The sequence below is a fragment of the Dendropsophus ebraccatus genome, chromosome 5 (genome assembly GCF_027789765.1).
Source record: "Dendropsophus ebraccatus isolate aDenEbr1 chromosome 5, aDenEbr1.pat, whole genome shotgun sequence".
NCBI lineage: Eukaryota > Metazoa > Chordata > Amphibia > Anura > Hylidae > Dendropsophus > Dendropsophus ebraccatus.
The window spans coordinates 82,361,186-82,377,008 of record NC_091458.1 but is presented as its reverse complement, the minus strand read 5'-3'; the positions used below and the strand labels follow the sequence as shown (position 1 = coordinate 82,377,008).

Sequence of the window (15,823 nt, the reverse complement as noted above, 5' to 3'; positions counted from 1 at the left end):
TGTCTGGACAGCCAAGGCTTTAGCTGTACAGGAATTGTAGTTGAGTAGCAGCTGGAGGGTCGCAGTTTTACACTTTTGCTCTAATACCTCTAATGATACTGACAACACCATACTGACTACTGAATTTGCTTTGTAGTACCAGATATTCATGAGGACCCAGTGTTCCTCCCCACAAACTGGATTTATAGGCAGCCAGCTTTCAAATAACAGAGGGTTGTGATTCCTTGTGCTGCACAGACACACAGGGGAATGGCTGCATTACACGTCTTAAAGGGAAAGTCCGAGCAAAATAATTTTAAGATATGTTATTGTCCAACAAAAGTTATTAAAACCACTAATAGACACTTATTGTGGGAAATGCATCTGTGGTGTATTTTCTCTGCACTTACTACAACATGGCGTGTTCAGGTCTCTGTAAAGTTTTTGCAAAAGGACGCTGGTTGACCTCAGAGAGATCAACCAAAACACCACAGAGACACCATCACGTGTCTCAACGTCAGTGTATTCTAGAACATTGCCCCCTGGGAAATCAAATATGCAAAAGAACACTGCAGAGACACTATCACATGTCTCGACGCCAGTGAACTAGCCAGACCTTCCCTCCGGGAAGGAACAACCAAGCCAAAGGTGTTCTCCAGTCAAGGAAACCACCTCAGCAAGGTATCCATCCACAGACAGCTGTTTCGGGGTTTTTGCCCCTCATCAGTGTGGCGTAGGTTTCTGAGGTGGTTTCCTTGACTGGAGAACGCCTTTGGCTTGGTTGTTCCTTCCCGGAGGGAAGGTCTGGCTAGTTCACTGACGTCGAGACATGTGATGGTGTCTCTGCAGTGTTCTTTTGCATATCTGTAAAGTTTTTGACATCACATTATGTCACATCGACTGCTGAATCTAGTCTGTCCCGCTGCAGAAGATGTCAGCAGTGTATGTGACATGACATCACCAACTTTACAGAGACCTGAACACGCCATGCTGTAGTAAGTGAAGGGAAATTACACTATAGATGCGTTTCCCATAATAAGTGTCTGAGTAATTTTCATAACTTTTGTTTGGCAATAACATATATCTTAAAGTTATTTTGCCCCGACTTCCCCTTTACGTTAAAGCCCTTTATCATGGGCTGATTACCAGCAATGAGTGCTAGTAGAAATGCTCATTCAGTTGATGATCAGCCCATGTAAATATGCCAGCAATCTGCTGAGGAACAGGAAAACTTGCGCTCCTCGGCCGATAGAATTTATTTTTTATTTTTTGTACAGCAGTAAAATTTATCTCTATTGGCCGCAAATCTTCCTGTGTAAGCAGGAAACGTGCAGCTGATAATGAATGGTAATGGCAGCACACACAAGGTAGCAATTGTTTGTGTGGCCCAGCCGCGGGATTGTTTGTGCCCTGTAAAAGTACTGCAAATGAGCGTCAGTCCAGCTGATTGATGCTTGTTTGCAACCGCACTGTCAAAAAATATGTATAAGGATTTTTACACATTGTTTATTTAGTTTATTTATCGATTTGACATAGGGCAGCATAAACACAGTAACAGTTAACAGTTAATATGTTAACTTCATATGTATCCTGTGGTTTCTCAGTCGCTTCAAGTTGCGAATTTTTGATCTTGAAACTTTTTTGTCCTTTTGCTAATAGCTGTATAGAATACTCAACAATACATAACTTGATATTTTGTACTTTGCATTATGGTTAAATGTAGGATTTGTAAGGTAAAGGTGTTGGCTTAGTTTAGGGCAACTCTCCCACTGTTTTTAAGTTACGTATAACTTATCATCTTTATAATTTTTTTTGTCTTTTTAAGAGTGACCACTCTGGTGATGCAGGACACTCTCATAGATGGACATCGCTAGAGCTAGTGAAAGGCACTTACACAACTGATGATTCGCCTAGTGATATTGCTGAAATTAGGCTGGACAAAGCTGTGCCCTTGAAGGTACTAAAATAGGCAATACATACTTGTGAAAGTAATATTTCTCACCCAAACCATTTAGGGTGCGTTTACACGTACAGGATCTGCAGCAGATTTGATGGCGCAGATTTGAAGTTGCAGATTCAAGGCAAATCCAATCTGGACCATGAAATCTGCTGCGATCCTGCACATGTGAACTCACCCTTAAGAAACCTTTCTTTCTTTTCGTTCTGCAGGAAAACATGAAATATGCAGTGCGCCTTAGAAATTATGGGAGCCGCACCGCTAATGGAGATGGGGGGATGACCACAGTTCAGTGTCCAGATGGTGTGACATTCACTTTCAGTTCTTGCAGTTTAAGCAGCAATGGGACAAACCAAACAAGAGGACAAGTCCCTCAAGTATTATACTACAGGTGTGTTCTATGATTACCGTGATTGAGCACCATTATTTTCTGGAATGTTAAACAAGTGGGCTATTTCTCAATACTTTTATTTATGTATATACACATTCTAGGAGTGAGTATGATGGGGACCTTCAGTCTCAACTGTTAAGTAAAGCCAATGAAGAAGACAAAAACTGCAGCCGAGCACTTTCTGTGGTAAATGCTGTAACAAGAGCTGCTAAGGACCTGCTACACAGAGCCCTTGCCGTTGATGGTGAGTTGTTTATAGTCCTTTTTCTACTCCTAATAGGTTGTGCTTCCCAAAATTTTAGTAGTCCTCCAATGCGCTTGTGGCCTTGATGCAGTTGAATACCTATTTACTTTGCATTTAGATGGATGTGTAGTAATGGATATGTTGACTGCAGTTTGATGTGACATGAAATACATATTATGATCATGTACTAAGGATAACTTTTATTTATTTTTTTCTTCAATTCTAGCTGATGACATTCCAGAACTGCTTAGTTCTTCCAGTCTCTTTTCTATGTTGCTCCCTCTTCTGATAGCTTACATTGGACCAGTAGCAGCTGCAATTCCAAAAGTAAGGTCAAATATTTGTGTTTTTCATAATAAGAAAGTACTAGTTGTTTCAGATTTAAAACAATGTTTTACATTTTTGCACATATGTTGATTTTTTTGAGTTGCCTTAGTGTAGCACTGGTGTTCTATTTGAAAGTTTTATTTTGAAACAGAAATATAAGGTATTACAAGTAATAAAAAAAATTGTCAATTTCATAAGCATTATGTAAGATGAGAACATGGTGCAGCATACAGAATGTAATGTTAAGTAACAGTCCTAAGTACAATAAGATAAGAAATTATGAGTCTTCCTTGTAAATTAGGCCAGAGCTGCAGGCATAAGAGAGAATGGGCATAGTCTATCCAGGGCTGCCACATTTTAATAGTTGTTCTTGAAGAAGCTGTCCTTGATTTTACATAATCAAAAAGAGGATTTGTCTCTCTTGAGCAGGGTTTGGGGAACCTTCAGCTGTTTCAAAACTACAGATCCCATCATGCCTAGACAGCCAAAGCTCAAGAGGGACAAATATTTTCTTTCATGAGAAGATAAAACTGTGTGCTGTAAGGGCAGAGGTCTCCGGATCTAGTAATGCAACCCTGGGGTCATGTCATATACATAGGTGTGTGACGCTGGGGATCATTAGTAGTAGTTTCAATTGCATGCCAATTTTATTTATTTTTTTTAATTATAGGCTGCTGTGGAAGTTTTTGGCCTTGTGCAACAATTACTACCATCAGTTGCTATTTTGAACCAAAAATATGCACCTCCTCTCTTCAACCCGAATCAGTCCACTGACAGTACAACTGGCAATCAGCCTGAACAGCTCTCCGCATGTACTACCTCCAATCACTATGCTGTGGTAGAAAGCGAGCATCCATACAAACCAGCCAGTGTAATGCAATATAAGGTACGATTTTCCACAAGGGTTTTATTATCTGGCAGTAAAACAACCACTGTTGGAGAAGGATTACAGAAAGAAAAATATATAATTGAGTAGGGTAAAATAAGATGCCGGAAAAAGAGGCATTCTTTGTTCCCATATGGAATGGGATGCTGAAAGAATGGTTTGGCATCTTGGATAAGCTTGAATGTTTTTGTTGCTGTTTGTGAAAATTGCTTTTGGGTCAAAATAGTCTTGGAGATAAGTCTAAAATTCAGTATCAGTAAAAAATACATTTCTATATTTTCAGGTGTCTTTTCCAGAGTGTGTCAGATGGATTTCAGTGGAGTTTGACCCACAGTGTGGCACAGCCCAGTCTGAAGATGTTTTGCGTCTCATGATCCCAGGTCGAAATGCACATATCTCAGGTTTTGGACCAAAGTTTCCTGTTCATGACAGCCTTAACTCCTGGGTTGAACTTAAGAAATTTTCTGGCTCCTCAGGGTGGCCAACTGCTGTCTTAATATTGCCAGGTAAGTTCTAATTTGTTTTTGCTTGTCTAAGGCAATATATGCATGATGCACCGAAATATCGATACTACTATCGATATTTCGGGCAGAAAAACTGTTCGGTACCAGGATTTCCTGGGATCGATACTTTTTGTTAAGCTGCATAATAACGCAGCTTAATATAAAGTACAGCGCAGAGAACACGGCGGGCGGCTAGCTGAGCGCCGGCCATGTTCTCTTTGTGCCGCCCCCTGGTGTCACCTCCTACGCCCGGGCACGGATTTCCTAGCGGCGCCAAATTCAAATAGCCGGCACATAGCTATCGCTAGTGCCGGCTATTTTACAGGGTAGATACCGCTGTCACAACGGACAGCGGCATTTAACCCCTCCAGAGTCGCTCCATATGCAGCAGGAGTCTGCTGCATATGGAGAGGCCTCCACTGCCAATGACTGCAGCCCTCGATATTACGGGCGGCAGTCATTTAACTATTCCCCGCCGCCCATCCTCTCCCCCGCCGCAGCTGTGTGCTTCCAGTCCTGCCCTCCATGCGTTCGGCCCCGGGACCCGCCACTGCACCCGCCAGTCCAGCCCTTCATCCACCCCTCCCCTCCCTCCCCTGGGACCCGCCACTGCACTTTGCGGTACCTCACACCGGCCAATCCCCTCCCAGCATATCTGCTTGTGCACAAGAAGGTATGCTGGGAGTTGTAGTGCACAGAGGTATGCTGGGATCGGGTGGCTGATGCACAACTACAACTCCCAGCATATCTCCTTGTGCACTACAACTCCCACCATACCTCTTTGCACAAGGAGGTATGCTGGGGGTTCTAGTGCACAAGGAGATATGTTGGGAGTTGAAGTTGTGCAGCAGCAGCCTCCCAACACAACAACAACTCCCACCATACCTTCTTGTGCACTACAACCCCCAGCATACCTCGTTGTGCACAAGAAGGTATGGTGGGAGTTGTAGTGCACAGAGGTATGCTGGGAGTTGCAGTTGTGCAGCAGCAGCCTCCTGACACCACAACAACTCCCAGGATACCTCTTTGTGCACTACAACTCCCAGCATACCTTCTTGTGCACAAAGATGTATGCTGGGAGTTGTGTTGGGAGGCTGCTGCTGCACAACTGTACCTCCCAGCATACCTTCTTGTGCACTACAACTCCCAGCATACGTCTTTGTTGACAAGGAGGTATGTTGGGAGTTGTAGTGCACAAGAAGGTATGCTGGGAGGTACAGGGGAATTAAAAAGTGTTAAAAAAAAATTATTTTTTTTTAAATTACATAGTAACATAGTTAATAAGGTTGAAAGAAGACAGGAGTCAATCAGGTTCAACCTATGGAAACCTGACTGTGCCAATCCAGGGAAGGCGAAAACCCCTATGAGTCAGATGACAATTAAAATTCAGAATAAAAGTTCTAATAATCCCTGCTTTTCCCTTCTATTCAAGTCCAAATATAAACATTTGGCATCATTGCATGCGGAATTGTCCGAACCATAAAAAGTAACAAAAAAAGTGATCAAAAAGTCACTTAAAATACATCCACGCCCTCACCCAGACTGTGGGTATGATGCCCCCACATTTTCATTTAAGTATCAAAATGGTATTGAGTATCGGGAAAAAAAAAGATGGTATTGGTATCGAACTCAAAATTCTGGTATTGTGACATCCCTAATATGTATAATTTTTTTTTTTTTTTTTAAATATATATTTATTTTTTTAAAATGTGATCTATTTAAGACTGTTTTCTTTTTTGTTTATACAAAAAAAAAAAACCCTACAACATGACACCTCGCAGGGTGTGAAAAGTATTTCCAATACAGCATGGGGGGCTGGACGTAGCCCAAAAAATTAACCTACCTTCTCCCATGTTGGTGAGCCCACCATGTGCACTTGAAATTTATTGCACATAAATAAGCTATCCCCTATATAAACATATATGGAATACTCCATTAAATATTTATATTCCTATTATGTAGAGGAGGCATGTGCCTTCTCAAATTCCCCTCAGTGTATTACAGTAAATGTTTATCTACTCCCATTAATATTATGCATGAAATTCCTGTACAATTTTTATTTGCACCCTCCCTCCCTATCTCTAATCCAGATGTTATATTATTCAAAAAGCTTTTCCATAGGGTTCCTACAAGTTTGTAGTAATAATGCACTAGGTAAGCCTGGTGTATCAATCATTGTCCCCAAATTTTTTAAAATTTTCAAGGACACCTTCTCCAGCCGTATAGTTGTATCTGATCTATTTATTAATTCTGCTATGATAGTAGGTGTCTCATGGGTCCAGTGATATGCTATGATCTTGTGTCTTGATACATCACATACTGTATGCCCATTTCTGTATAGTCATCCAGATTGAGAGTGCCGAGAAAAGTGTTTCAGGGTTAACGTTATAGTAAATGCAAAAACCTTTTTAATCAGATCTGCCACTTCCCTCCAATACTGCTCCAGCTCCCCACAACCCCTAAGCATGTGGGTTATATTAGCATCTGGCAACTCACACTGTGGGCATTGAGTCCTGTGTCTGTCCCATTCTATACAGTAAGGCGCGTGTTCTGTACGCTCTATGTTTTGAATATAACAGACAGGCTCTGTGCTTCACACATTGACTAGATAGGCGCAAGACTAAGGACCATTTACTACTGAGAATCTTCAAGTTCCCCAATATCCTGTGACCACCTTGTCCTTGCTCCCAATGTGTTTTTTTTTTGTTATTTTTTAAATTGCGAATCTGAGTGTGCATATGAGAGAGGACCACCCGATGGTCCTCTACCATCTTCTGGTAGGAGCGCATGGGAGTGAAGGGATAGGGATGTTTTAGACAACTGTGTCTAAAGGGCGTGGCGGTGCAGAAGGTACTGGTAAAAGTGTCTATTACAAAGACTGTGTTCCTGATCTAGGGCTTGGCGACATACAGTAAAAAAGCTTATTCCCTTATTCCCTCTGCCCCACTCACCTGGCACCTGCGAGTGCCAAACTCAAAAAGCCGGGACTCCTGACTCTCCCGCAACAGGAGAACCCAGAGAGCTGTAACTGCCACCGCTTCCTGGTGTGGCGCAGGGGGGAGGTGGAATGTTGGGACGGGCGATGGGGGTTTGCAACTGGACCACGGTGAGATACGACTCCAAGCAGCTTCTTGTAGCTGAGTCATGTTACAGCAGTGTGACAGCAAAGGCAGGAGTACATGAAAAATTTTGTGTATTAACTCCTTGCAAGCATCTCAGAAGTTGACAACTTGGCTAAACCCCATGTATTATGCAGCTTTAGTCTACTACAATGTGTCGGTGCAGGTCATCATTATTCCAGGACAGGAATAAGACTATGCATTGTGCAGGGGAAGGATTCTCTACACTGTTTCAAGCTGGAGCTCTGTCAGTATGTCAGGCCTGGGGATTTCCAACCAGTTCCCATTTATTGACAGGAAGCAGAGGTTCTGCGTACTACAGCTGTGAATTCAAACCAATCTGTCCCCTCTGTGTTATTAATAGTACAGATACAAGTAACTGACCTGCAAACAGCTCCCCATATATTAGCTTCCTGGATCATGTAAAATTGTTGAGCGTGAGGGTTACAAGTATTTACAGACCAGATGACTACCATCTACTACAGTGCTCCTCAGCCTGCATTATGGGAGTTGTATTTCTGCAATAACAGCAGAGCCACAGGGCTGTACGCTGTCACACTATATGCAGAGTTTGGCCTGTTTGTGACACCTGGAGGTGGTAAGGAAGTTGAAACCAGCCAAAGCATGGGAGTTGAGCTATTAACTTTGAGTTCCACAAACAATGTAGCCCCATGAGCTAGGCTGTTTACGTAGCCTCTGGATTTATGTAGGCAGCATAGTACATACTACTCCCTGTTAGTCAATGGAAGTTACGCAAATTGCATTCTTTCCACGCTTTTGGCTGTTTTCTGAATGCCGACCACCTCCGGCACCCACAAACAGGCCAGATAGGGCCAGGAAGGCACCTTCATGGGAAAACTCTAATAGAGCTAATAATAATAGGGCTAATAGAGGCACTGCCCGGCTAATAGAGGCACTGCCCCATGACGTACTAGGTACGTCATGGGTCGCTAAGGGGTTAATGGGAAAAAAACATTTTTGTAGAACTTTTTAGCAGGCACCCAAACAGATTTGTGCTAGTCTACTTATGTGTAATGCAAAGTTCTCCATTTTCATTCACAGTGTCAATGTATGTCTTACAGCTCAGAATCTACCAATTATTTTTTCTTTTTTTAATATTTATTTTCAGGAAATGAGGCTTTGTTCTCACTTGAAACTGCATCAGACTATGTTAAAGATGAAAAGGCTTGTTTTTACGGCTTCAAGTGTTTTGCCATTGGATATGAATTTAGTCCTGGAACTGATGAGGTCTGTTTGTGTGGTTTATTTTTTAATATTACTGTATATGCAAGCTACCATTAGGTTTATTGGGAGTTACTCCATAAGGCCCACTGCTAACTTTGGCCTGAAGGCCAGTAATCATCCCTTTTTGCAACTCTGATGTATTGCCCCTTTTACAGCAAGAAGGGAAATGTGTGTAAATAATGTATTGCACACCTTATACAGCCACCAAGCCAGCTCATGACTTATGACTTCTTCGACTTTGAGGTCGTAATATTGTAACTTTACTGAGTATGGGAATTGAATTTCATATCTGCTGTGTGTGAATATATTTTTATAGTAACCTGCACAGCTGGGAGCAGTCTGTGAAGAAGCAGCATTCTGGGGGGTCAGGCATACATCTAGTAATAACTTTTTGTTCGATATTCTTAGATACACCCTAAATGTAAGAGAACAATAAATAGTAATATATTTGTTTTTTCATATCAAGGCTGTTACCAGGCTGTATAAACAATGGCCATTCCATGTCAATTAATGATCATTAATCTGGTCATAAGTAGTGTTAAACAATGTCCGATCACGTGGAATGGCCGTTGTTTATGTAGCGTGGGAACATAGCCTAATTCTGTAACACTGTTTACTTTTAGGGAATTATTCAACTAGAGAAGGAGTTGGCCAACCTGGGAGGCATATGTGCTGCTGCTTTAATGAAAAAAGATCTGGCTCTCCCTATTGGTAAGATAAATGCTTGTTTTTTAGGCTGATCATACACCCAAGATTATTGTCTTCCAAAAGTGCTGGTACAGACTCACCATTTTTTTTTTTTTTTTTTGGAGCCTCCACATTCCCCTAAAAGTTGTCAGAAGAAAGACTGATAAAGCAGATGGGTCTCACTGTGCATCCCTTTATACTTTGTATACACTGGTTGAAGAAAGAGAGGGGGTTGAAGAGAGCTATCAGCTAAACTAGCGTTAAAAATATTACACAGCACTTGAATGTTGCAAATTCAAATTCTAGTTTTACTAGACAGAGTGAAGGCAAGTGACTTGATCAAAGACATGTATCCATGTTTGATTTTTTTTTTCTAGACTGATAGAATATAAGGATTTAAGCCAGCAGTAGTAACAGGTCTATTTTTTGGGATTATTTGGTCCTCACACAGATCTTTCTTAAACTGTATCTATAGGAGGGCAGAAGCATGGCATTGGGTAATGCTGTCAAGGTAGTTAAAAATCACTTTGAAGGGAAACTTATCAGCTGGTTAGACTAATCTAACCTGCTGATTTGTCCCTCGTGTGTGTGGGGTAAGTTTCTTACCTTCATCCTTGGCACCATTTCTGTGCAGTTTGTAGTTAAATTCCTAGGCTAGTAAGGTGGTTTGGCACACAGGGATGAATATCAGCAGAGTGGACCAGATTGGTGCACTGGGGGTGGTAGTATAGCCCACCGTCCACCAAATTGCCTTAATAGCCTAGGGATTTAACTACAAACTGCATGGAAATGGCGCTAAGGATGAAAGTAAGAAACTTGCCTTCGTCCTTGGCACCACCTATGCGCAATAGGGACATATCAGCAAGTTAGATTTGTCTAACCAGCTAATAGTTTCCCTTTACAGATTATCTGTAAAAATCTAGATGAGTACCCCATGCTGCCCAATCACACTTGGCCCTATCACTGCTTATTTTGACCAGTAGAAAACATTAGATAACTAAAAAAGTTGAAAACAATCAGTATATTGCATAGCACAAAGTTATACAAGTTACCTGATAATACGATAATCGCTTTGTGTAATAGAAGAAAACAGGCTGAAACGGCAATGATCAACCTAGCAACAATCTGCTGCCATCGCTTTGTGTAATAGGAGCGGTGGCAGCAAACCGCCACTATCTCCTATGGGCTCCACCGCTGGCTCCCCTCCACTTACCTGCTCACTGTCATGTAATAGGGCAATCAGTGAGCGGGGAATGAGGAGCAAGCAAGCGCTGACCTGAGAGGTCAGGCACTCGCTTGCTCCAGCTGATCGCCCCATCTAATACAGGCTTTAGATCATTAAGTTGTGATTGATCTGTCAGTTACCTGTGGTGTAAGGAACTGCAGCATTTCTTTCAAGTGAACACCGTTCCTTGCACTCCTACTACCAATAGTTGGTGATGCATAGACAAGTACAAGTAAATACAGTAATACCTCGGTTTTCGAATGCTTTGGAACTCGAACTGCTTGGTATTCGAATGAAAATGTACCCAGAAGTAGTGTTTGGAATTCAAACTTTGCTCTGTTTTCGAACGTTTTTGCGAGCGTGGATGGTGGGTTGTACCTTGCGAGTTAACCAGTGGTGAGGCTTCACATACAGTACAGTGCTGTATAAGACTGCTGGAGTGCATATACAGTGCAGTAGTAGTACAGGCAGTGCACCACCCTCTCCCATACATTACAGTGCTTGGATGGGGGGGACGCTATATAGTTAAGGATGGGTGAGGAGTTGGTGACTACTGTACTATAATTGCTGGTTCTGATGAACATTTCTTATGTTTAATGTCCTGTACAGTATAGTGGTCTGTACTGTACTGTAGTGATTATACTGAGCACTCATCAATGTAATGAGTATTGTAGGTAATTATTGGAGGCTGCTGGAACCAATTAATCACATTTACATCATTTCCTATGGGAAGACACTGCTCGGTTTTCAAACTGCTTCGTTCTCAAACTGCCTTCCGGAACCAATTAAGTTCGAGAACCGAGGTACCACTGTATTGAGAAGGCTGCAGACCCTTTAAATGGCTGATCAGCAGAGTGCCAGAATAATCCCTTTTAAATAGTTGGTTAGAAGCAGTTTTAGTATATTTAAAGACTGAAAGTGTTTTTCTTAGACAAAAGTATAGTCGTGCAAATATAGAGAAAAAACATGGCACTCACATCTGACTATCTTCGTAAAAAACAAAGGCTTATTTCATCCACACTAGGACAAACAGACGTACAGGTGAGAGGACGCTATTACCATTCACAGCTACAGCTGTTTCCTGTCCTCCGGCACTACTTCACAGCTGCATGAATTTATTTACACAACCGAGAAGAAGTGCCGAAGGGCAGAAAACAGCTGTCGCTGTGAGCGCTAATAGCGTCCTCTCACCTGTATTGTCTTTGTCCTAGCGTAGCCGTAATAAAGCCTATGTTTTAAGAAGATCGTCAGTGGAGAGTGCCATATCTTTTCTCTATATTTGCATGACTGAATGCTATTGGATCTGTACATATATAGAGCACCTCCAAAGATTTAGCAAAGCCACATGTACGGGAGTCCTAGTAATGCCGAGCTCTACCTCTTCTAACTGCATATTAGACAAAGTATAGTTGAGCGAGGAGGCAAAATTTTGTGTGCGCTAATAAATTGAACATATTTTTATAAATTAGGGAGTGAAATGGAAGAAGACCTGGAAATTGTTGAAGAGGCTGCTTTGCAGGTAAACTTACCGATGGAAACTCTTTGCTTTGTAATTCCTATCAAAGTTTCTACTCTGAAAGTAGACAAATACTGAATTTGGTATTAAAAGGACTCTGTACCCACAATCTCACCCCCACCCCAGCCCCAAACAGCTTGTACCTTCGAAGAGCTGCTTTTAATCCTTGATCTGTCCTGGGGTCCGTTCGGCAGGTGATGCAGTTATTGTCCAAAAAAACAACTTTTAATCTTGCTGCCCTGTTTCAAATTGCCATGGCCTAGAGTACCCATGCCCTAGGAGTGCGACGCCCCTCTGTCCCTCCTCCCAGTCCTCTTCATCATTAGGAATTCACCTAGAACAATTTCTCCTATTCATCACCTGTCTCAATTCGGTACTTGTGCTGGATTGTTAAGGCACCTGTGCAGTGTTCAGACAAGTGATGAATAGGGTAAATCCTGCCTGGGGCATTCCTAATAATGAGGGCAGAGAGGAGGCACTGAGGGGCGTCCTCATCACACAATAGGCCACACCAATTTGACATAGGGCTGGAAGTTTAAAATTGTTTTTTAGGACAATAACTTCATCACCTGCCGAACGAACCCCATGACAGATCTTTGATTAAACCAGCTATCCGAAGGTACAAGCAGTTTGCGGGAGTCAGATTGTGGGTACAGAGTCGCTTAGTAAATGTATTCCCTATAAAATAACAATGCACAGTACTTTGACATAGCATGCTGCATTTGACATTCTTCTGGTTAGGTATAAATCAATTGACAATTGGGTGTTATTATTATTTTGGGTGTGTTTTTTTTCATTCTTGTGTCATTAGAGGGCGATTGGTATAGTCTGCTGTCACTGGGAGGTAACACTAAGCATAGCTAAGTGTTCGCTCCTCCCACGCAGGCTATACAAAACCCTATCTCCTGGTTTCCCCAATTTGAGCATGGCAAACAGTGTCCACCCCCACTGCACTGTTTTGATCTGTCCTCCATTTATAATTTGTTCCTAGCCTTGACTTCAATAATTGAAGTTAAAACTTTACTGTGTGAACACAATCTAAACATTATAATGTTACTTTTTCTTGAATTAGGTGTGCAAAACACATTCTGGAATTTTGGGTAAGGGCCTTGCTCTTTCACATTCTCCGACAATTCTGGAGGCCCTGGAGGGTAATCTTCCACTGCAGATTCAAAGTAATGAGCAGTCCTTTCTAGAAGACTTCATCACATGTGTGCCTGGATCAAGTGGTGGGCGATTGGCAAGGTAAACGTTTTTGTTTCTATTGTGCAAAAAAAATAAAAAATTACAGCTCACTACTCTGTAACATTGCCGTGTTCAAACTAATTCTATGTGGTATCCTGTCTAGTCCCGGCATAAATTACTTGTGTATTACAAGGACTCCTGGAACTTTTTATTACAAAATCCATATATAGTAAATTTTTCCTCGGTTTCTTTGAGTTTTCACTGGTTATTTATGTCTCTTACATCGTGTACAGCAGGTAATATTGGGTATTAGAACCTATTTTCTGCTGGTCACAACTTATCCACTCACCCACCCTAGTACAGGTTCATAAATTCATACTAGGATCTGAGGATGGAAGTTTGTGAGACAGATCTGTGTATCATTACTTTAAGGAATGCTTTCATAAAAGCTTATACAGTGGTGCCTTGGATTACGAGCATCATTTTGTTCCGAGACCGTGCTTGTAATTTAAATCCACTCTTAAACCAAAGCAAATTTTCCCATAAGAAGTACAGCACTGTAGACCACGCTGTGCAGGCCATGCCCCTTCCCCACCCAGTACAGGGAGCTCCAAGTTTCAATTTTGAAAAACTTTGAGCTTTTCTTGAAAAACTATCTCAATCAAAGTTACTCTTAAACCAAGGTACCACTGTACTAGAAATGCCTATTGGGCTCTTTTACTAGGTAAAATTACTGCAACCAGAAGGCTTGTCTAAGGGCCCTATTATATGGAATGATTATCTTTCAAAGTTAAGTTGTTCTTATTTAAGCAATAATTGTCCCATGTATTGTCCCTAATATTGGCAGATACAACAAAAACGTTCTCTACCATACACATGATGATTATAATTATTTAAAATGATCAAACTTATTTAATTAATACCTATCGTCTATCCAGTTAACCTCGTTCACCCGACGGTTGGTGCCCAAATTCATACACAATGTATCAAATGTTATATACACATTTTAGAAAACATTTATTACAAATTACACACAGATCCGTTCATTTCCTTTGCTGAGATTTGTATACCTTAAACTTTATAAATTTAAACAAAACTTGCTATTCCAAAAATCTAAACACTTTTGGTTGAAAGAACACTTCCTACTTGAGCGATAATCTGTCGTTTATCGTTCTGTGTAACCACTCTGAGGCAAACAAGTGAGGACAGGATGACCACAAGAACGATCAGAATGAACAACCGTTTTCATGTGATAGTTAACCATTATCATTGAAAAATCACTTCATAAAAAAGGGGACCTTAACTTCTGCTACCTCCTGGTTTTCACCATTGCCATTCTTATGTTTCTAGCCCCCCCCCCCCATTCTTGATATTAGCCCTGGCTCTAATATGCAAATCAATCCCTGTTAGCCAGGGATTCACTGCGGGTGGGGTTAACACACAGTCTGTGGTTCTGACCACTCAGCGTCACAGGCTGGTTTACTGACTATTGCAAAGCGTTTTCATGGAGCGCGGTCAGGAAACTAGCTTGTGATGCTGATTGGTCAGAGGCTTTGTGTTAACCATGAAGAAGCAGGCATGGTAAAATGTGCATGAAGGATAACGCTTTACACAGTGTCAACATGGGTAAGCTGCTTTGAGACCATTTCATGCAGGAATCCAAAAAAGCCATGTGGAGACAGCACATCCAAAGCATGTGCGCTTATTAACACATTGGCCTATTCTGTCTTAGGAATGCACTCTATTACACACACATACCCGTTGGTTTGGGGTTTTATACATTGCACAATGCTGTATGAATTTAGATATTTGATCATGAGACTTTACACTTTTGTTCACCATTGTGATTTGTTTTGAGATTGTAATCATGTAATTACCTGTATATTGAACACTTGCACACATATACTGAGACTTGGAAGTCTATTGTATCACTGCTTGAGAAAGGCTACACTATGAGCCGAAACGTTGCACTGGTGACCGTGTGATTAAAGCAAAGTTCTTTGGATGTGCTGTCTCCACATAGCTTTTTTGGATTGATATATGTATCTGGGTCCGGTCCGGTGAGATTAGCACCCAATTATACATTTTTTTCTAGTGCTGCTGGGACTTGTAATACTTTAGGCATTTCATGCATGAGATACTGCCCCCTAAGTATGTTTTACTTAGGGGCCAGTTTACTGTCTTGATTCATTCTAATTACCTAGTTGTCTTTTTTTTTTTTTTTTTTTTTTTAATACAATCTCCAATGTAAAACTGTAAACATCAGAATATATGTAACTTTTTTGTTTTGAGCATACCGTCCTTCAGACTTCACTGCATACCTTTTACTGAAAATATTGTCCCATCTTTAGGTGGCTTCAACCAGACTCGTATGCCGATCCACAGAAAACATCCTTAATTCTTAATAAAGACGATATCCGATGTGGCTGGCCCACTACCATAACAGTGCAAACAAAGGATCAATATGGGGATGTTGTTCATGTACCAAATATGAAGGTGGGTTGAGCGTGATTTTTTTTAATACTAGAAATGTGAGATTGGCAGAGGTATGATTTAGTT

At 41.3% G+C, this 15,823-nt stretch overlaps 1 protein-coding gene across 13 annotated transcripts in view; it reads left to right on the top strand.

The window, feature by feature from the left end:
- Positions 1-15,823, top strand: part of MYCBP2 (MYC binding protein 2) — a 246,511-nt gene that overhangs the window by 132,836 nt on the left and 97,852 nt on the right. For all 13 annotated transcript variants that reach the window (XM_069970649.1, XM_069970651.1, XM_069970660.1 and 10 more), the window contains 11 exons: positions 1,805-1,936; positions 2,149-2,327; positions 2,429-2,571; positions 2,798-2,898; positions 3,569-3,784; positions 4,068-4,290; positions 8,536-8,654; positions 9,275-9,362; positions 12,033-12,082; positions 13,152-13,324; positions 15,616-15,760. In XM_069970649.1, coding sequence (XP_069826750.1) covers positions 1,805-1,936; positions 2,149-2,327; positions 2,429-2,571; positions 2,798-2,898; positions 3,569-3,784; positions 4,068-4,290; positions 8,536-8,654; positions 9,275-9,362; positions 12,033-12,082; positions 13,152-13,324; positions 15,616-15,760 — 1,569 coding nt within the window. The remainder of the gene's footprint in view (positions 1-1,804; positions 1,937-2,148; positions 2,328-2,428; positions 2,572-2,797; positions 2,899-3,568; positions 3,785-4,067; positions 4,291-8,535; positions 8,655-9,274; positions 9,363-12,032; positions 12,083-13,151; positions 13,325-15,615; positions 15,761-15,823) is intronic.